At 42.0% G+C, this 19,420-nt stretch overlaps 1 protein-coding gene across 1 annotated transcript; it reads right to left on the bottom strand.

Moving 5' to 3' along the window:
- Positions 1-1,464: 1,464 nt before the first annotated feature.
- pdpn (podoplanin) lies at positions 1,465-18,177 on the bottom strand. The gene is made up of 4 exons (XM_077552913.1): positions 17,433-18,177; positions 7,086-7,484; positions 5,339-5,447; positions 1,465-3,976 (listed from the first exon to the last, which is right to left on the bottom strand). Exons 1-4 carry the CDS (start codon positions 17,482-17,484, stop codon positions 3,970-3,972), a joined length of 567 nt encoding a protein of 188 aa, XP_077409039.1. The 5' UTR covers positions 17,485-18,177; the 3' UTR covers positions 1,465-3,969.
- Between the last annotated feature and the right edge of the window lie 1,243 nt (positions 18,178-19,420).

A 19,420-nucleotide genomic window follows, 5' to 3' on the forward strand; every position in this document is an offset into this window, starting at 1 on the left:
TGATGGACGGGTGAGGCTAAATTGCAAATATTTTGGGTTTTATCAGTTCATTCACTTACCATAATACACAAAACTACACTCTGCATTGTTTTAAATAAAAGGTCACTCAAATGATAAATGATGTACATGCAGTAAAGTGAACTCCAGCTATATAGCGTTTGTTTTTTGAAGATTTAAAATTAGCTACCATAGGAACTGCATTTTTTTTATCCCATCAATAGTAATCCACATTATATGCTAGCATTATGCTAATGGTTTTCGTTCAACAAAATATGACTTGGTTGAACATTTCTGTGTGTAAATATGTAATGTTTAATTTTCTCATTTGCATGATTTGTTTGTATGTCTTGCTGTTACGTGCGTGTTAAAGAAGCTGTTGTTTGAAGGTTTATAAATACCATATTATATATGCTATTTTACATTAGATCATCTATGCCAATTTCCATTACATGTTAGCATTAAGCTAGTGGACTAGTGTTAGATGAAATGATGTGGTACTGGTTTGGCAGCCCCACGTTGCCACCATGGATGCTGTTGATCAAGTTCCAGTATGTGGAGGAGAAAAATGAGATTACAACTACCGCAAAATTCCTTACTGCCATGTCTGTAGCCTTATTGAGCCATGGCATAGAAAAATATCACAGTACACTACCAAACAAAAACAGTACAGTAAATTCTGGACTATAAGCCGCTACTTTTTTCACTTGCATTCGACCCTGCGGCTAATAAAAAGGAGCGGCTTATCCATCAGATCACAAGGGGGCGCACTATAAAGGAAGTGCAAGAGCGTCAGTCAGAGCAAAACAAACCAAGTGAGCCCAAATACGGTAGGAGAGACAGAATGAGAGCGAAACAATTTGTGCCCTCATTATGGAAAAGAAAGTAGCAGAAACCCTTATATACCGGCGCGGTAACATTAAAACACCTGCGGCATTCAGTCGGGTGCGGCTTATATGTGTAACAAACTCGAGAATTCCCCAAATTTAGCTAGCGCGGCTTATAGTCAGGTGCGCCTTGTCGTCCAGAAATTACTGTATCCTAACATAATATTGACCTTCTCTCTGTTTAATGACATTGTAAAATCTGGGCCTGTTTAATTGAACGAAAAGCTTTTACTGTATTCTTTGTATGAGTAGCAACTATTGGATGTACAGGTCAATTGTACCTTCTGGCACATTTAATTATTGTGTCACTATATGTTGCTGGCATATATGAACAAAGATACATATTTTGTAATAAGCAGGTAATACTTTTGGGAACAATTACATGAAAATGTATAATTTCCCATAGCACAGCTGATGATCTCTCACAGTACACTAATGTGCCACGGCACAGGAAATGTGAATTACTGCCTTAAAGACTCTTGCTTTTGGGGTTGCCAAGGTAACCATTTAATCTTGATAAGAGGACGAGGATTAAAAAAAAAAAGCCTTTGAAACACAAAAGGCCACTTTTCACACGTAATGGTGTATTTTTATGCATTTATTTGTTGTTGTTTTTTATTGAAACAGTATGAACAAAAGAAATTAAATAAAAGGGTTCAAACCAATCAGATGTCAGACATTAGAGACCTGTTGGTAAAAACGGCACATGGCAAAGCGGGATGAAGGAAAAACAAAACACGTCATTGCAAACATTTGCTGTGTCTAAAAGCCTATTCATTACTGATTACATCACTCATTCAGTGCACATTATGCAAGTTTTGTAAAGCAAGGAAAGCCAAACGAAGACTTAATTATTTGTACACTCTTTTATGCATAAAGAACAGAACAAAGCAGGCCTGTTGCACTTGTACTCAGTTTGAAGACTGAACGGCCATTCCACTTATCAGCTGTTACAACAATGGCGGATATGTGTGAGACTTCAACAGTACAGCTATTTCTTTTCAAGAAGAGGTGTCAATTGAAAAAGTTCAGTCAGTTCACATTGATAATGCACTCTTACATGGTTCCGATCTACCAGTGTCAGTGGCGCAAAACCCTTCTGCTAAATGTCACAGATATGTATTAGGGGGTTTTAGATGTCAGTGTTAAGGAAGGGAGAATGTCACATCACCGTTGACTTAAAAAAAAATTGTGTGTGTGTGTGTGTATATATATATATATATATATATATATATATATATTCATACAGTTGGCCAAAAAAATGTCAGTGACTGGGGCTAAATGAGGAAATGCTGACTAGCATGTCTGGATGTGCCACGTATGTCTGAGTCACGAATGCTAGCTTATGCAAGTGCTACATCACTGTTGACGGCATCCCGAGATATTGTGTCTAATTTGTAACCATCATTACTCATTATATTGCCCTTTCCTTCTTGCTTGCGTGAATTATCTCATTTGAAATCCTTTGTTGGTTTGATTGTTAGCTAGCAGTATTTAGCACAGAAAATGTTTCCCACAAATGCAGAACAAAAACTCATTGAAATGTTAAGCAAGTCTGGCTAAGCATGTGGATATTTATTACATTATATACAATAATCTCTTGTATATGAATTGCTGATTCCATTTCATTTAATCAGAAGATGTTACGTCTTTCTTCTTGAACCAGGAAGTAGCCTTCTTGTGAACAAACAAAGAAACACAAATATGAGTCTTTTAGCGCATTTTAATTTATGCTAGAGAAATATATTTCTTCTTTCTGCCATTTGAAACACAATAGCAACGTTCCCATCGCCCCAGAATGGGTAGACCTAGTGTCATGTATTTCACTTTTGATAAAGAAATGCATTTCTTTAGTCCTTCTTCAGCCTTATGCCATTCTTTTCAACGGGAAGTAGCCCGCTAACCTAAAATGAAAAAAAAACTGATTCCGGTACACAAATGGTATTTACTCTCTCTTTTTTGACATTTGAGTATGTCCCCGAATGTATTGTCTGTTTTGGCCAAGTCCTCTCAAAGCAGGAAATAGCCTGCTAACTAACAAACCAAAACAAATATGGCACTCCATAATGATTTTCACTTTTCTTAAGGAAACGTATTTCTTTCTTCAAGCGTTCCAACTGCCCAAGAATGCAAGTACAGGTAGGTAGGGTCTTGTTTGTCTATTCCTAAAGGCTTTCGTCATTCTTCTCGAACCAGGAAGTTGTTTGCAGGCTAAACGATCTGACACATAAAAATCTATTTCTACATTCCATGTTTTTTTGTGTGCTTGCCATTTTAGTCATGATATTTTGGCTACGTCATTCAACTTGAACAGGAAGCAGCCTGTTAACTAACAAACAAACTCTAAAGCATGGCACTTATTTCTACAGTGTAAACCCCGTTAGAATCATTCCCTTCACCCGAATCTATGCAAATTGTTAGAGTCTGTTTCAGCTAATTTTTACATCAGTCTTCTTGAACCAGGAAGTATAGCTGCTAACTAACAAAGAGACAAATATGGTGCTATTGCTCCATAATATTTTTTACTTTTTTTTTTTTAGTCTACAGTGTAACTCACCATAGAAGTGTTCCCCCTACCGCATAATGCAAATTGGTAGGGTCCTTTTGACCTATTCCTAAAGTCTTATGTCAGCTTTCTTGAAGCAGGACATAGGCTAACTAACAAACTGACGCGAGTCTCAATGGAAGGTTCTCCATGCCAGAATAAAAACAAAGCCTAATCTAATCACTATCGCGCTGATGCCAGATCAGGTCTTACTGTGAAATTCTTTTGTGCATTGTGTTTATATGAATCACTCTATTGGCTTTGGGGTCATGGAGGTAAATGAGCGCAGCATGTGACGGCGCTTTCTTACATACACATCATACATACTGTACACACAGACAAGCCTCCCATCCTTCTCTTTGGACAACAGTTCCGAGTCCTGCTTAGAATCATTAAGTTCTGGTGTTACCGTGTTACAATTTTTTTTCTTTGTTTGTTGTTTTAATGATAGTAATTGACGTCACAGTTCAGTAGTTCAGATTCAGATTTTCCAGAACTTTGACGGCTCCTGCTGCTTGGCCGCCTTCGTCTTGTTCTTCTTCACGGGCTGTGGAAGACAAGGAGAGCGGCACCGTCACTCAAGAGACAAGGTTGCAAGGGTTAATTTTTTGTAATGAGACCAGTTAGTGTGTGGTTGGTGGCGGGTTTGTAAGTTGACCCTGCGGGGCATTGGTGTTTAGTTTGCAGTTCGGTTATTACTGTTACGTGGGCAATTATGTGTTTGCTCAAGAAACAAAATAACTTAAATATGTTAATAATTGACTGATGGTCATGTTGGTGTAACAGGCGAAACACACGTCTTATTACTGACAACTTATTAACTCACAACAATATCAACTTTGAGTTGTTTACTTTTTTGTTTCAAGTGCTTCATCAAATGTTGTTTTAAGGTCACCATATTTCGGGAACTGAGGAGGTAATACTGTTTTCTACAGTTAACTAACCAAGAGAAAAACCAAACTGCTGTACCACTGATTGTTGTCACAAAATGACCTCTTAACTTGATTCCTTGTTCAACTACATGTCATTACACCAGCTCTTGCATTGTGCAACTTATAGCGTCAGTATAAAATGGATTATAAATACTACTCCAATGGGAAAGTCTAACTGTGCAACTTAGAAAATAAACCACACCTGGAAAAAAAAATAAAAATAAAATCTTAATTTGTCTATAGTTTCCTACATGTGTGGTTATATTGTTATTGATTAGATGAAGGTATCAAAATGGAGAAAAATCTCAGAAACCATTACACTTTTTTCTTTTTTCACTGGCCTTTTCCTGCTGGCAGACCTGTGACACGCACACACACACACACACACACACACACATAAACGCAATCACACACACACACACACACACAAGCAGGCACATCACAACTACGATTGCATCATCATGCAGAACACCAGTGGTTTGGATATGTTTTCGCTCTAATCTCAACTCAACTCCTTTTAACAAATTCATTAAACAATTGGACAACAAACAATTAAAGTAAAAAAAAAAACATTAATAATAATAATAATTAATATATAAACAAACAAATACAAATTTTTCCATTAATCAAAATATACAGTACTTCTAAAATATGAACTTGGGAACTAAACTTTGTGTTCTTTTGCTGCTGCCTGTCTTGGCCAGGTCTCTCTTGAAAAATAGGTTTTTAATGTGAACGGCACCAACTGAATAAAGGTTAAATGAAATGAAAATGTGGTTTCTCCCTGTCACACAAAGCTTCAATATACTCTCTTGACACAAATTTTAAATTAGAAGGGGCTTTTGGTGGCTTTGGCCTTTTGGGAACGAGCGCAAAAACTGCTAATAGGTGGGGGTTTTTTCACAGAAAAACTGGAGAAAAAAAAAACATGACTAGGTCAACATGATTATAATTCGAAGTTGAGAGAAGGTACTCACGAATATTTCCCCATCCTCCTCACGACAGCAATCACCACAACGATGACAATGATGACGGCCAACAGAGCGCCAATCACGATACCAACGACCTGGCCCGAGCTCAGGCCTTCTGCAAAACAGAAGTGTTAGAACAGTGAGTCTCAACTTCCATCCATCCATCCATCCATCCATCATCTACGGCTTATCCGGGGTCAGGTCGCGAGGGCAGCAGCTTTAGAAGGGAAGCCCAGACTTTCCTCTCCCCAGCCACTTCAACCAACTCCTTCGACGGGATCATAAGGCGTTCCCAGGCCAGCCGAGAGACATAGTCTCTCCAGCGTGTCCTGGGTGGTCCTCGGGACCCCCACCGGTAAGGACGTGCCCGGAACACCTCTCCAGGGAGGCGTCCAGGAGGCATCCGAACCAGATGCCCGAGCCACCTCAACTGGTTCCTCTCAACACGGATGAATAGCGGATGACAGAGCTTCTCACCCTATTGCTAAGGGAGAGCCCGGACACACTGCGGAGAAAAATAATTTTGGCCGCTTGTATCCGGGATCTTGTTCTTTCAGTCACGACCCACACCTCGTGACCATAGGTGAGGATAGGAACGTAGATTGACAGGTAAATTGAGAGCTTTGCCTTTCAACTCAGCTCCTTCTTCACCATAACGGACCGATACATAGTCCGCATCATTGCAGACGCTGCACCGATCTGCCTGGCGATCTGCCTGGCGATCTCCCGCTCCAACCTGCCCTCACTCCTGAACAAGACCCCAAAATACTCTCACCGTGGTCACCTCCAGAGTGGAGGAAAGTCCAACCTCTCTCGAGAATATTGGTACCAGAACCCAAGCTGTGTGTGGAGACTCGCATACCAGCTCGGGCTTCTTCCCTGCCAGAGAGGTGACATTACATGTCCCCAGAGCGAGCTGCAGTAGTCGGGGGTCGGACCGCCAAGGTCCACGCCTTTGGCTGCCGCCCAGCTCACTGCACGCCCGAGCCCTTTGACCCCTCCCACAGGTGGTGAGCCCAACTTTTTCAAGTAAATAAAACACTTAGCCATCTAAGTACCACCATCATGACTAACATTAAAATACTGGTGCCTAGTATGCCGAAGTGTTCATATGTTTCATTCCTAAAGAGTATATTGACATATATTTGTAAACCACTGTCACATTAAGCACAGTTGGAACATTTAAAATGTGCTTACTTGTAGGACAATAAAGAGAAAAACATCAATATTGATTCAATTATAATGTAATGCGCATAAGGTAATAATTGTACAAAAATAAAACTTTAAAAATAAAACGTTTTTTAAAGGTGGGATCTTAAGTTTTTACCGTTTGTGTTTGTAAACAAACAACTCAAAACGGACTCCTCCCATGGCTCAACCCATGGCTCAATCCGCACTCTTCTCGTCAACATTGTGCCTGCCTTCAGCGACACGCCCTTCGCGTGATTGGCTGGAGGGGTAAACATTGACTCTCAGCCCAGAAACGTCCCTCTTATGGCAAAACACAACAAAATGGCAAAATACAGGCTGGGCAGGGGGTGGTTGAAGACAAAATCACCAGCACACATTAACAGAAGCCCAGAGGTGTTGATTGAGAAGGATTTCATGTGTATACATTCAGTGTTTATTTCTGAGTGAAAACTTAAGACCCCACCTTTAAAATTAAATGTGAACGAAAAAGTTAAACACAACCTAGCTGTGTTTGAACTTGGGTACTAGTAATAATTGTCCATGTCAATCATTCATTGCTCACCCTCTGCACCGTCCTCAACAAAGACCTCGTCTTCCGTGTCCGCCTTGACAGCTTCCGTCCACTGAGGGATGACCTCAGCCTCTTCGGAAGCCTTCGTGGGGGCGGTCTCCACAGCAGGGGGCTCAGTGTTAAAGGGTTCAGCAGCTTCAGTAGCAGCTGGTGTTGGGGATTCGGTCTCGACCGTGGGCTCCTCAGTACCGGGCGTCACCTGAGGAGACGGCCCCTCGGTCGTGACGTCCACCGCATCTTGATGTTCGGCTGTCCCTGGGTGGGTTGTCGGCGAACCGGTGATGACGATCATGTCGTCAAGCTCTTTGCTGGCCTCTGTGGCGTCACGGGTGGCGTCTGCTACGAAGTCAGTCGCCACAATGTTATGGTCTGTTGGGTAGACTGTGGGGCCTGGACAGAAACCATTTAGACAGATGTCAACGCGTTTGATGTGATTCGATGTTTTTTTTGGGTATGTTTATGTAGGAATAAAATTTGGAACAGATGATTTTATTATGATTTAACTGATTGATTATGTTTTATTATACATTTAACGATTGCTGTGAAAGGGTTGTGCAAAGGTCAGAATGAGGAGAAATGAAACCTGCTCCTCTCTACTTGGCCTCAACTGACGACCTGCTGGAGATCAGAGTTATGAGAAAACAGCGTTAGACGACCTTTCTGCTATTAAATGATATGCTGAATTGACGTGCTAAAAGTGCTTATCAAGATATATGTATTTGGTAAATTCCACAAATATGCCAAAAAATTTCTACGAATAAGCAAGAAGTGTAAACAAGCATAGGGTGATGCCTGCTTGCTGAATCAACCCACCCCCTTTTAGAGGCATCACCTCATGTAGCCTAGGAACCTCAAGTTGGAATAAAAAGAGAGGTTTATAGAAGGGCTGTTTTAGAATAGATGAGATTTGCACACAGTCTCTCCTGTTCTCCTTGCAAGTAACCTGAAACAGGAATGTCTTCTCTCCTCATTGTTTGTAAGCTATATTTGTCATTTGACCCTGACAGTTTACAATTAAAAGACATGACATAAACTACCAGTACTTAGTGTGACAACATAGTGACCAATGGGGGTTTTGAATTGATGGCTAGAGATGCTCAGATAGTGCAGTTTTTCTTTCCTTCCAATACAGTATTATTTTATATTTAATACACATCTGTGGTTCTCTTGCAAATGGTCATTCTGTTTTTCCTTATAGCCCTAACTTAATTGCTCATTTTATTGCAAGATTTCATTAGCTAGCTAATTACCCAAGTATTTTTTTTTAATATTTCAGAAAATAAGAAATATCACAACGAATTCAACAAACAAGAGTATAATTGCCTCGATTTAACCTTTGCAAACTACCTTGACGAGGATGACTGACATTCTAAACAGATGTGGGGGGAAAAAATAAAATAAAATTGGAACTCACATTAGTATTTTCCATTGACTTTGTGGCAGTTAGTCAGAAATGTCAATTATGCTATTAGGCTAACAACTTCCAAAATCAGTTTGTGGTTTCCTTTAAGTTAATATGTTCTTAGAATCACTTTCAACTTGTAATACTTTTTAGAATCTAAGTGATTATTTAGAGTGTAAGTGATTATTTCCTGACTTTCCTTCCCTGTGTCATTTTAACACACCAATTTCACTCTGGGATTAGTCAAGTATGTGATTTGGAGCAATTTTTGGTAAATGACAAACTACACAATTTTAATTCCATTTATAATCACCACTGAGCCTTTCTGATGGATCAAAACTAATAAGCCGCATCTACTTAATTGCATAACACTTAATTACCCTTTAACGTTTTCCCTCCTGCCAGGCATTTTATCTAGCTACAGTGTAATACTGTTCCCATGAAGATATATTAATTATGTCCATTTCACAAATGATCATTCTTTTTTTTCTCCATTGTTTCAAATGTGCCATTTACACAGATCAAAGTGTTTCCATTTGCCCAGCATAGCATGTTAGGCCCTTACAATGTATAGTAGACAAACAGCGACCATATGCCGACGATGCATTAGATAAGCTGGTCACAAGTCAAGCAAGTCTCCGTGGGCCTCGCAAATCTTAGGGTAACCCGAGTGCTAATGCTCACTTTGGAGCTGCGGACCTCACATACCACTCTTCTCCTCTTACTGCCCTCTTGGACAACTTCAGCCTTGTGTGTGAATGTATTCATTGTTGGACTAGAGCTGCCATGATGACTGCCTGCCTGCCTCATATGTTGGCCTGTGTTCCAACAAGCCCGACTCACACCAAAGTGATCCTTCTCAGTCACCACCGCCATTATGCCTCAACAAAGCTGTGACGTCAGCAAGGAAGCAGAGTATATTTTGGGCTGGAACAACTGGTGGAGAGATGGTGGGCCCCGCCAGGGTGCCTAAAATAAACACTTCCTATATAAGAACAAAAATCTGCCTTTTACTGTACTGTTTGCTGTAAAATAATTCTCATGCAAGACGATGATTTAGCTGACAGGAAAAAAAACTGACCTCAACCCTATTGAGAACCTGTGGCACTTCCTTGAAATTAAGATCTATGAAAGTGCATACCAGCACACCCCAAACAGCATTTCTGTGAGGCATTTGGAACACATCGTAATGCAGTGACATGGCTGCGTTTGATACACCGCCATCACCACAAAGCAGCCACCCCACCCTGTGATGTAATACGCCGCACATCTTCAAGCAATCCCTTCATCCTGTCTTTCTGGCCCTGTGCGCTCTAACACGCCACATCCTCTGCCTCATTTCCTGTGGACGGAGCCACGCTACACAAGTTGATGAATGAGGAGAGTGCGGGAAGCCGTATTAAGCCTCTGCAGTTGAAATGTGGAATTGTTCAAGGGAGGTGCCACAAATGGATAATTTGTAGCTTTGGAGAGAGAGAGACCGTCTCAGCAAAATCAGTTAATTTTAAAAATGGTCTGCCATTTTTTCCAGTGGTGACTATATGCCAAACAGTAGACAGCCACCATTTATTTATTTGTTTTATATTTGATACAGAAGAAGGATTTAAGAGTGGTATTAGGGCTATGCTAAAATAACTGCTATCAAAATAAAGTTGCAAAATCAGATTTATTGGCCAAGTATGTAAAAACACACATTGATTTTTGTCTCTAGTCACAACATGTCCAAGAAACATAAAAAATAACAATGACTAACAGAGGAAGACAGAATGGGAAGCCTGGCGGTTCGCAAAATTAGTGCCCCGTGTTTTAGAGGGCATAAAAAAAATTAAAAAAAACAAGGCCAGAGTATGCGCCTGGGAAAAAAACCTCCATGCGCAGTCACATAATGGAAGACATTACAACAGAACAGAAGACACCCGTGAAAGGGGCGGGTAGGCGAAAAAAGGGGGTGGGGTGTCTATTACATATATAACATCATATTGCATAAGTATTACTTGGGCTTTATTCTTGACTTGTTAGTAAATATATAAAACTCTGTTGAAGTCAAATTGTTGTTTTCTAATAGAAGTTGAATGGCTGTGCAATATGTTTCCATATGAAAGCCAACTGTATCTATTCAGAGCTTTGACGATGGCCATGCTTTGAAAGGAAAAGGAATCTTCCGTTATGAGTTTTGCAGCTGTGTGAAGACATGCATTTATCCTACTGTCTTTCATCAAGGTCTGCGCTATGAAGCCGCCTAAACTCAACCTAATCATTACCCCTCAATAAGCCGAGCTTCATCCCGCCATGTTCAACAACCTCGCGACCACAACTGAAAGCTTGGCCTGGACAGCGTCGCGTCCAAATGAAGGAGGGTACATTTCAGCTGCACCAAAATTACGGACTAGACTCAACATGTGTTGGCCTGAAATGACTTATTCTCAATGGAGAGGGGAAAAAACAACACGCTTGACTCTTACTGCACAGACTCTGAATGAGTTGGCAAAACGTGGTCTCCCTTTTTCAGTTAGTCTAGTTCAAGACTGGGCAAACTTTTGTGCTCACATTTGATTTTTAAAAGGGACAAATGGGCGAGGTCATTCATCATTAAATAACGGAGCCAGCTGTAAGTGGCCAGCGTGCCATACTTTCCCCATCCCGGATCTAAATCTGTTCTTCAAATAACTGAAAATTCTTTACATGGTTCAAAATAACTGGTGATCTTGTCTGACAAGAAGTGCAACTATTTCTGGTCATGTGCCGGCTGCAAAAGGCGGGGTAAATAGAAGAAAACATTTGTTCCTATTGAAAACGAAGTGGGGGGGGGGGGGTTCAAACGGAGCCTCAGACTGTTTGTTTGGACTGCCTGTAAGCAATGATAAATTGGCCTTACGCTATGTGTAATCACCCAGACCACCACCCCCAACAATCGCTTCATTATGTGCTCAGTTCCCACAATTAGCTCTGAGTAGTATTTCCTCTCACAGTGCCGGCAACGGTGGGCACGCAAAGGCTCTGAGATCAATGGTGCATACATCCCTTCTGCTCTCGATGCCTTGTAATCTACATGCTGCCACTCTTCCTCTGCCACTCCCTGAGGAGCGCCCCATGGCAGCTGAAGCCTTCATAGGAGGCATTTCCCCCAGTACACCCTTGCGTCACTCACGTGACATCAGACACATTCTATTCAGTTGAGGAAGACGCAGATTAATAAAGAAAGTTAGCGGAGCATTATGTTTTGGTATTCAACATCTTTAACAATAATATTGAGTAATAATAATGATTAATATTTAATAAACATGTTAAAGTATAATCAACAGACATCACTCCAAACTAACAACTGAGAGCTCCCACCGAAATGATTCAAGCAGACATAAAAGCAGGCGGAGGTAATTGACCAGGAGCATGGAAACAGGCAGAAGTGTTTCTAGCAACACAGAATATTTTCTTCATCACCATTCTAAAAGACGTTTTAAAATCATTTTTAAATGTGGAACTGCTCATCTTGGTCACAGGATATGTTAATAAAAGCAAGTGGAAAACTTCTTCTGAAAAAGGAAAAGCCCAAAATGATGAGAGAGAAGAGCCTCCAACTTCCAAGAAAAATTATTCTGCACGAAGAGTTGCTTCTAGCAGCCTCACTTGAAATAGAATTTGTTTTCTTCACTATCTACAGTAGGTGACTCTCCGGAATCAAGCCTGCTCTGCAAAATAGCACAGGCTCCTAAATGAGGCAATGAAGCCTTAAAAACTGCCAAAAAAGCCTTGAATATCCTTCCATTTCCAACATCCCATCTTTGAGAGGGATTTTCTGCAACAGACCAAAAGAAAATTACAAACTAGACTGGACATAAGTCATATACTTACACAGTTGGGTCAAAAGTAACCCAATTATGGATAGAAAATGGACCGATCCTCAGACGGGATCCCAAGGCGTTCCCAGGCCAGCCGAGAGACATAGTCTCTCCAGCGTGTCCTGGGTGGGCCTCGGGGCCTCCACTAAAGGAGAGCCCTGGCACCCTACAGAGGAAACTCATTTTGACCGCTTGTATCCGGGATCTTGTTCTTTCGATCATGACTCACAGCTCGTGACCATAGGTGAGGGTAGGAACGTAGATCGACCGGTAAATCGAGAGCTTCGTCTTTTGGCTCAGCTCCTTCTTCACCACAACGGACCGATACAGAGCCCACATAACTGCAGACGCTGCACCGATCCGCCTGTCAATCTCCCGCTCCCTCCTGTCCTCACACGTGAACAGGACCCCAAGATACTTGAACTCCTCCACTTGGGGCAGGATCTCTTCCCCGACCCGGATAGAGCACACCACCCTTTTCCGACTGAGGACCTTGGTCTCGGATTTGGAGGTCCTGATCCTCATCCCAACCGCTTCACAATCGGGTGCGAACCGCTCCAGTGGGAGTTGGAGATCACGACTTGATGAAGCCAACAGCACCACATCATCTGCAAAAAGCAGAGATGCTATATTGAGGCCACCAAACCGGACCCCCTCAACGCTTCGGCTGCGTCTAGAAATTCTGTCCATAAAAGCTATGAACAGAATCGTGACAAAGGGCAACCTTGGCGGAGTCCAACCCTCACTGGGAAGAAATCCGACTTACTGCCGGCAATGCGGACCAAACTCTGACATCGGTCGTACAGGGGCCAAACAGCCTGTACCAGGGGGCTCGGTACCCCGTACTCCCGAAGCCCCCCCACAGGACATGGTCAAATGCCTTCTCCAAATCCACAAAACACATGTAGACTGGTTGGGCGAACTCCCACGCACCATCGAGGACCCTGCCGAGGGTGTAAAGCTGGTCTACTGTTCCACGGCCGGGACAAAAACCACATTGCTCCTCCGGAATTCCAGATTCGACTTCCCGATGGACCCTCCTCTCCAGCACCCCTGAATAGACCTTACAAGGGAGGCTAAGGAGTGTGATCCCTCTATAGTTGGAGCACACCCTCCACCACGGGGACCACCACCATGGTCGCCAATCCAGGAACACTGTCCCTGATGTCCACGTGATGTTGTAGAGGCGTGTCAACCGCGACAGCCCCACAATATCCAGAGCCTTTAGGAACTCCGGGTGGATCACATCTACCCCCGGAGCCTTGCCACTGAGGAGCTTTCCAACCACCTCAGTGACTTCGTCCCCAGAGATAGGAGAGCCCACCTCGGAGTCCCCAGATTCTGCTTCCTCAAAGGAAGATGTGTTGGTGGAATTGAGGAGGTCTTCTAAGTATTCTACCCACCGATTCACAACGTCCTGAGTCGAGGTCAGCAGCACACGTTTCCCTTGCCCCTTACACGGGTCACCGGGTCCCCCCCTCTAGAGCCAGGCCCAGAGGTGGGGCTCTTTGGCGAGCGCCTGGTGGCCGGGCCTGCACCCAAGGGGCCCGGCCGGGCACAGCTCAAAGAGGCAACGTGGGTCCCCCATCCCATGGGCTCACCACCGGTGGGAGGGGCCAAAGGGTTGCATAGTGGGTTGGGCGGCAGCCAAGGGCAGGTGAAGGTGTAATTTCCTTGTAATCTCTTGTTGCATCCAAGTGAGGAAAAATTGCAATTGCTGGTGAAATTTTCTGCCATAATGAAAAAAACTAGAATGCAACGGCTTTCGTAGACCACATCAATCATTGCCCTTAAGTTTGACACTCGCTGGGAGGATGAGATAATATATCGGTAAAAACATGAGAGAAGGGAGTATAACAGTCTGCATCCATTACAATCAGCTGTCACTGAGGCCCCCGCCTGATGTGTATGTGTGCACTCATAAGTCACAGTGTTGTCTGAGAGGTGTGAGGGAGTGTGTGCGTCTAACCTCAGGAATGTTTTTAGGGTGCTGGTCGAGATAGACACCCCACATATACTAATACAGTAGGTGTTAGACGGGATACCAGGTCGTACCATGCACCGCAGATGTGATTTGAACCCACGGGTGAAATATTCTCAGCCTTGGTGTAATCACAACACAATGAAGGTCCTAAGATGTCCCATCTGGATGCGCTTCATTCCAGCTGGCAGCAGATACAACAGGCCTTTTAACTTCTGACTAACACTTATAAAAACAAGTACTAGTACCCCTGGACATGACACATACAGGAAACGTAAAATAATACATGGAGTTTCCACCCCTTTGGAAAGAACTTCTACCTATTCCCATGACTAAAATACTTACAGTCAAGGACCTTTAAACAAGACAATGCCAAAACAGCAGATTTCAAATGATAGGATTTGAATAGGCCTACTCTGCACTAAACGTTGGTACTTATTATTATTATTTTTTTTTTACAAAACAAACAGCAACTATTTGTTTTATTATAGCTACAAAGATGTAGTAAGTTGCCTCATATGCTTGTTATAGTCTATAAAAAAAACAACAACTGTGAATTACAATTACAGCCGCATCAAGGTTCAAGTCTTGCTGCGGACAAAAACTAATTGAATCTAGTTGTTGGAGATGCTGGTCTACAGTATTGTTGATGTGTCCTTGAACAAGGCACCCAACTTCAAACAATGCAAACTTTTAACGTACATGAATATCTCTCATATACTGTTATCATGTTTTATTAGCATTAGCACCAGAAACAGAAAAGAGACGACACTTTAACAGAGCTGGGACTTGAACCCCAAACCTCAGGACTGTGAAGCAATTTTGATAACCACGTCATCGCTATGCTGCCGCTGCTAAAAACAACATTTACTTTGGAATTCATCAGACTTTATTTTAATGGAAGATTTCTGAAGATATTTCATGTCATATTTCAGTCACCATTTTCCTTTCGTTTCATACGGTAGACTGTGATACATCATAGATTGTTTGTATGCTATTGTAAAAATTTCGGGATGTGTGCTGTAATCTGCAATTCCCTCAACGATTCAAAATAGTCTGCATCATCTGCATTTAATGACTCGCACCCACACACACTGAATCAGGTCAAATCTTGCTGCTACTGTATAATTATCTGACATGGCTCTGGTCTGGTCAGGAAGCAGGAAGACAGAACTTAAAAAAAGACTTTTCCTAAATCAGCCGTCACAATGTTGGAAGCATACAATTGCCCAAAAGGTTTTGATCAGATGAAAAAATAAGTTTCAAGAAAACAACAGATTTAAATCAAGCTTCTTAATCCATTTCTAATCCAAACTCCAGCATCACATGCGGCGTACAATGCCCACCCAATTGAGTAATGTGTTCCTGAGTCAGCGGCTCTTTTTTTTTTTTTTTCCTTACTCTATGCCTCACCCAGCAGCACACGCACAGGACGTGCCAGACACATGAGACATACAGCTGTGGTCAGTCGTGTAAATCTATTCAACGCTCCTTCTTTGGTCTTCATCGACTTACCAATTGAGTAGTGGTCGATAAACACTGTGAAACTAAGCCTAAATCAAGTGGGGTACACAAATACTGATGCATTTTTTCTGAACTGTGTTTTGGTGCTCTTTCTGGAAAGCCCTAAGCTGCCACAAAAAAATGTGCCGAAGCCCTGGCTAATAGAAAAGTAGTAATTGGTGTTTTCTCCCACATGGAGCTTCTGTGCCAGCCTCATATTTGGAGTATGAGCTCCACATTTGAGTCATTTCTAAAAGTGGGCCGCTGACCAAAGGGGCCGCTGACCTCTTCCTTCAGCAGCCAGATGTGACGACCATGTTATTAGCCCGCAGAGGCAGACAAAACTCATTAAGAAGGAGACTAGAGGAGGGAGGCAGGCGGCGGAGGTGGGCTTTTATGGGATGCACAGGCGCTGGCGTTTACACTAAAACGATGAATTGTGTGGATCATGAGCTGCTTTCTTTGTTTCCTCGATTTGGGAGGGCAAAATCGACATCAGATAGATAGATAGATAGATAGATAGATAGACAGACAGACAAACAGTCAGACAGACAGACTAACCTTCTAACCTTAAAATAACACAGGCTAACAGCATTTTGACAGGCCAAGGAATGCCTAGTGGTTAAAGGAGGGCAGGCTGCCCTTTTGGAGCCCATCGTGGACCGTATGCTCTCCCTCCATACCCACACATAAGCCTATATGTACTGTATATGATCCTGTATTATTAGAGGGGGCTCAAATGAGGCAGCAGAACTCCTCTCATTACATCATTCTCTCCCTCCTTCTCTCTTTCTCTCTCTCTCTCCCTCCCTCCTTCCCATTTTGTCTATAAACAAGTAAATATTGAGTTTTTTTTGCAACATACTTTTCAATGGTCTGTGCAGACTCACTATTTGGCTAATAGGTATTTCTCGCCATAGCTAATGACTTGATTTGAATAAATATCAAAATTCTATGACAGACGGGAAAACTTAGAAAGACTTTACAAATTCATCGATTTTTAGTAGCACTTGTCCCTATTATGACTACAGGTTTGCTGGAGCCTATCCCAGCTGTTTTATGGTGAGAGGCGGAGTTCACCAGGGTCTGGTGGCCAGTAAATCACAAGACATGTAGACATACAAGCGCTCACACTCATATTAACACCTATGTACAATTAACCAATAAGCACGGGGAAGGTCTTAGCAGGGATTCAAACCAGGGACCTGTTGACTGTGAGGCAGAAGTTTTAAGCATCATACTGAGTTGAGAAATTCTATACTTGATTAGGTTAATAATGAGCTCTTTGTTATTAGTGACCATTTTTAATAATAAATGCAGGCTCACTATTGCCTTAATTATACATCTAAGAGGCAAATTAACATATCTCATACAATGACTTTTTTGAAAGACTTTATAAAATCTTGATCTAGCAAGTATCCAATTATAAGGAGATCATAAGGGTCGCCCTATTGTGAAGTGTTAGCACACTAGACTGGCAAAACGAGGGATTCAAACAGACAAAGAGGCAGCGTGGGCACATGGAGGCAGCAAGAGTGGACACGGCGTGCTCACGGCAGGATGGCGACTCAACTTTTTTTTTTTTTATGAGAGAGAGAGGAGACAAGTTTACTCACTTGCATGTGTGAAGGCACAGAAGGCCAACAGGAGCAGCAGCTGGACATTCATGGCGGTCAAGTCTGGTTCCTTGGTTTAACGATGACGGCCCGACAACTGGATGTCCTCGCAGCGTCAAACGCAGAAGCCGCTTTTCCAGAGGGACCCCCTCCACAAATACAACAACAACAAAAAAAAGTGCTGCGATCCAGATGGAAACCCTTGAAGTGGGGATAAGAGAGGTGCAGTGTGGAAGTGAAGGAGGGCGAGGAGAGAGGCTGGTCCACAGCAGACAGAGAAAGAAAGAGGGAGACTGTGAGCTGAGAGTGGAGGAGGGGTGTGGGCACTGGTCGTGTGCTGGGTGGGTTTTTGTCAGGGGGCAGGTTTGTGTTGGGAGGAGGCTGACTGTTAAGAGGTGCTTCAAGCACACACACACACGCACGCACGCACACTCTTCGGGTTTTTTCTTAGATGTTTCTGAAAGGACAAGTGGAAGAAAAATATGATGAGCCATGGGGACAGTGAAAACACACCTGCCGTTGGTGTCAAGGGTATTTTCAGAGGTTGGAGTTACACATGAGTAGAGATGTGAGTGTGAATTTTGGTTCATAGCATTTTGGTGTCAATAAGTGACCTTTAGCTTTTGTAAAGTTGCAGTTTATTTTTATTTTTTATTTTGAGTTAATTAAAAGTTCCTTTAACGCCACTATTTTTTATTTTGACACACGATTAATGACCTTACTTGGAAAGCCTGTACTGGGGGAATTCCAGTCGCAACGCAGCAGACACATCCATGTCAAAATTTAACAGTAATAAATTTAATAATAATGCATATATTTGTAGAGACTGGGGTCAAGTTGTATTTTACAATTTTAAAAATGTGCAGAATTTCACAAGTTGCTTTATGTTAAAGATTAGATAGCTCTTAATATGAAAAGAAAAATGCACTGAGCTGTCACCAACGTCTTACAAATTCAATTATGCCATCTAGTGGCAGAAAAATGACCTCAACACAAATCAATATCACACTCGTTTTTTACAATACAGTACGTCTTTTTTATTTTAACGGAATTTTATGAATTATTATGAAATTACTGTATCAACGGCTAAAAGATGCAACCACATTTCTATGAGTTAATTTTTTTCCCCACTTTTATGTTAACAAGAGTATGAAAACTTAGGGGAAAAAATATTATATTGTACATTTTATTGTACATTTCGGACAGATATAATCTTTGTGATTAATCGTTAACTTTTGAAGTCATGCGATTAATTGTGTGTGTGTGTGTGTGTGTGTGTGTGTGTGTGTGTGTGTGTGTGTGTGTGTGTGTGTGTGTGTGTGTGTGTGCGGGTTTATATGACATCACGGGGACTATTTTCTGGGTTTTTACCATCAATGTGGGGACCACGTGTCATTGTGGGGACATTTTGGTGGTCTCCATGAGTCCAAACCTCTTTTTGAGGGTCAAAACTTGGTTTTAGAGTTTAGGTTTGAATTGGGTTATGGTTGAGGTTGGGGTAAGGAATGGGGGTAGGCAATCATTTTTGATGGTTGGGGTTAGGGTAAGGGTCTAGGAAATGCATTATGTCAATGAGATGTCCCCACTAGACATGTAAACCCACTGTGTGTGTGTGTGTGTGTGTGTGTGTGGTATTTACAATTTCAGTCTACCATTCAAAGATTTGTGTGTCACTTATAATTTATAAATGGACTTATTAAAAGCAACAACAACAACAACAACAGTAGTTTTTTAACGACATAATCAATCTCTCAAATCATGGGCTGATTTAATTAAATGCTCATGAAAAAAAGATTTAAAAATACAAACAACAATAAAATAAGAATTTTTCTAAATGACCCTAACCTTTTGAACAGTATAGTCTGTATATCCAAATAGAAATGACTAGAAGTCTTCTTGCTGCAGACAGAAGCAGCAGTCAGGTCTTGAATCCCCCCCAGCCCCATGAAAAGCAGCCGTAAACACAGTTAGGACACGGTGTAACTTTC

The sequence above is a fragment of the Vanacampus margaritifer genome, chromosome 1 (genome assembly GCF_051991255.1).
Source record: "Vanacampus margaritifer isolate UIUO_Vmar chromosome 1, RoL_Vmar_1.0, whole genome shotgun sequence".
NCBI classification, from domain to species: domain Eukaryota; kingdom Metazoa; phylum Chordata; class Actinopteri; order Syngnathiformes; family Syngnathidae; genus Vanacampus; species Vanacampus margaritifer.

What these genes read in the sequence shown, in the direction of transcription:
- pdpn (XM_077552913.1), bottom strand. Translation starts at nt 17,484, where the DNA reads ATGAATGTCCAGCTGCTGCTCCTGTTGGCCTTCTGTGCCTTCACACAT. An exon ending in CTGTGCCTTCACACATGCAA is followed by an intron (nt 7,485 to 17,432) that starts GTGAGTAAACTT and finishes GTTTCTGTCCAG; the next exon opens with GCCCCACAGTCTACCCAACA. An exon ending in TGTTGAGGACGGTGCAGAGG is followed by an intron (nt 5,448 to 7,085) that starts GTGAGCAATGAA and finishes TCTGTTTTGCAG; the next exon opens with AAGGCCTGAGCTCGGGCCAG.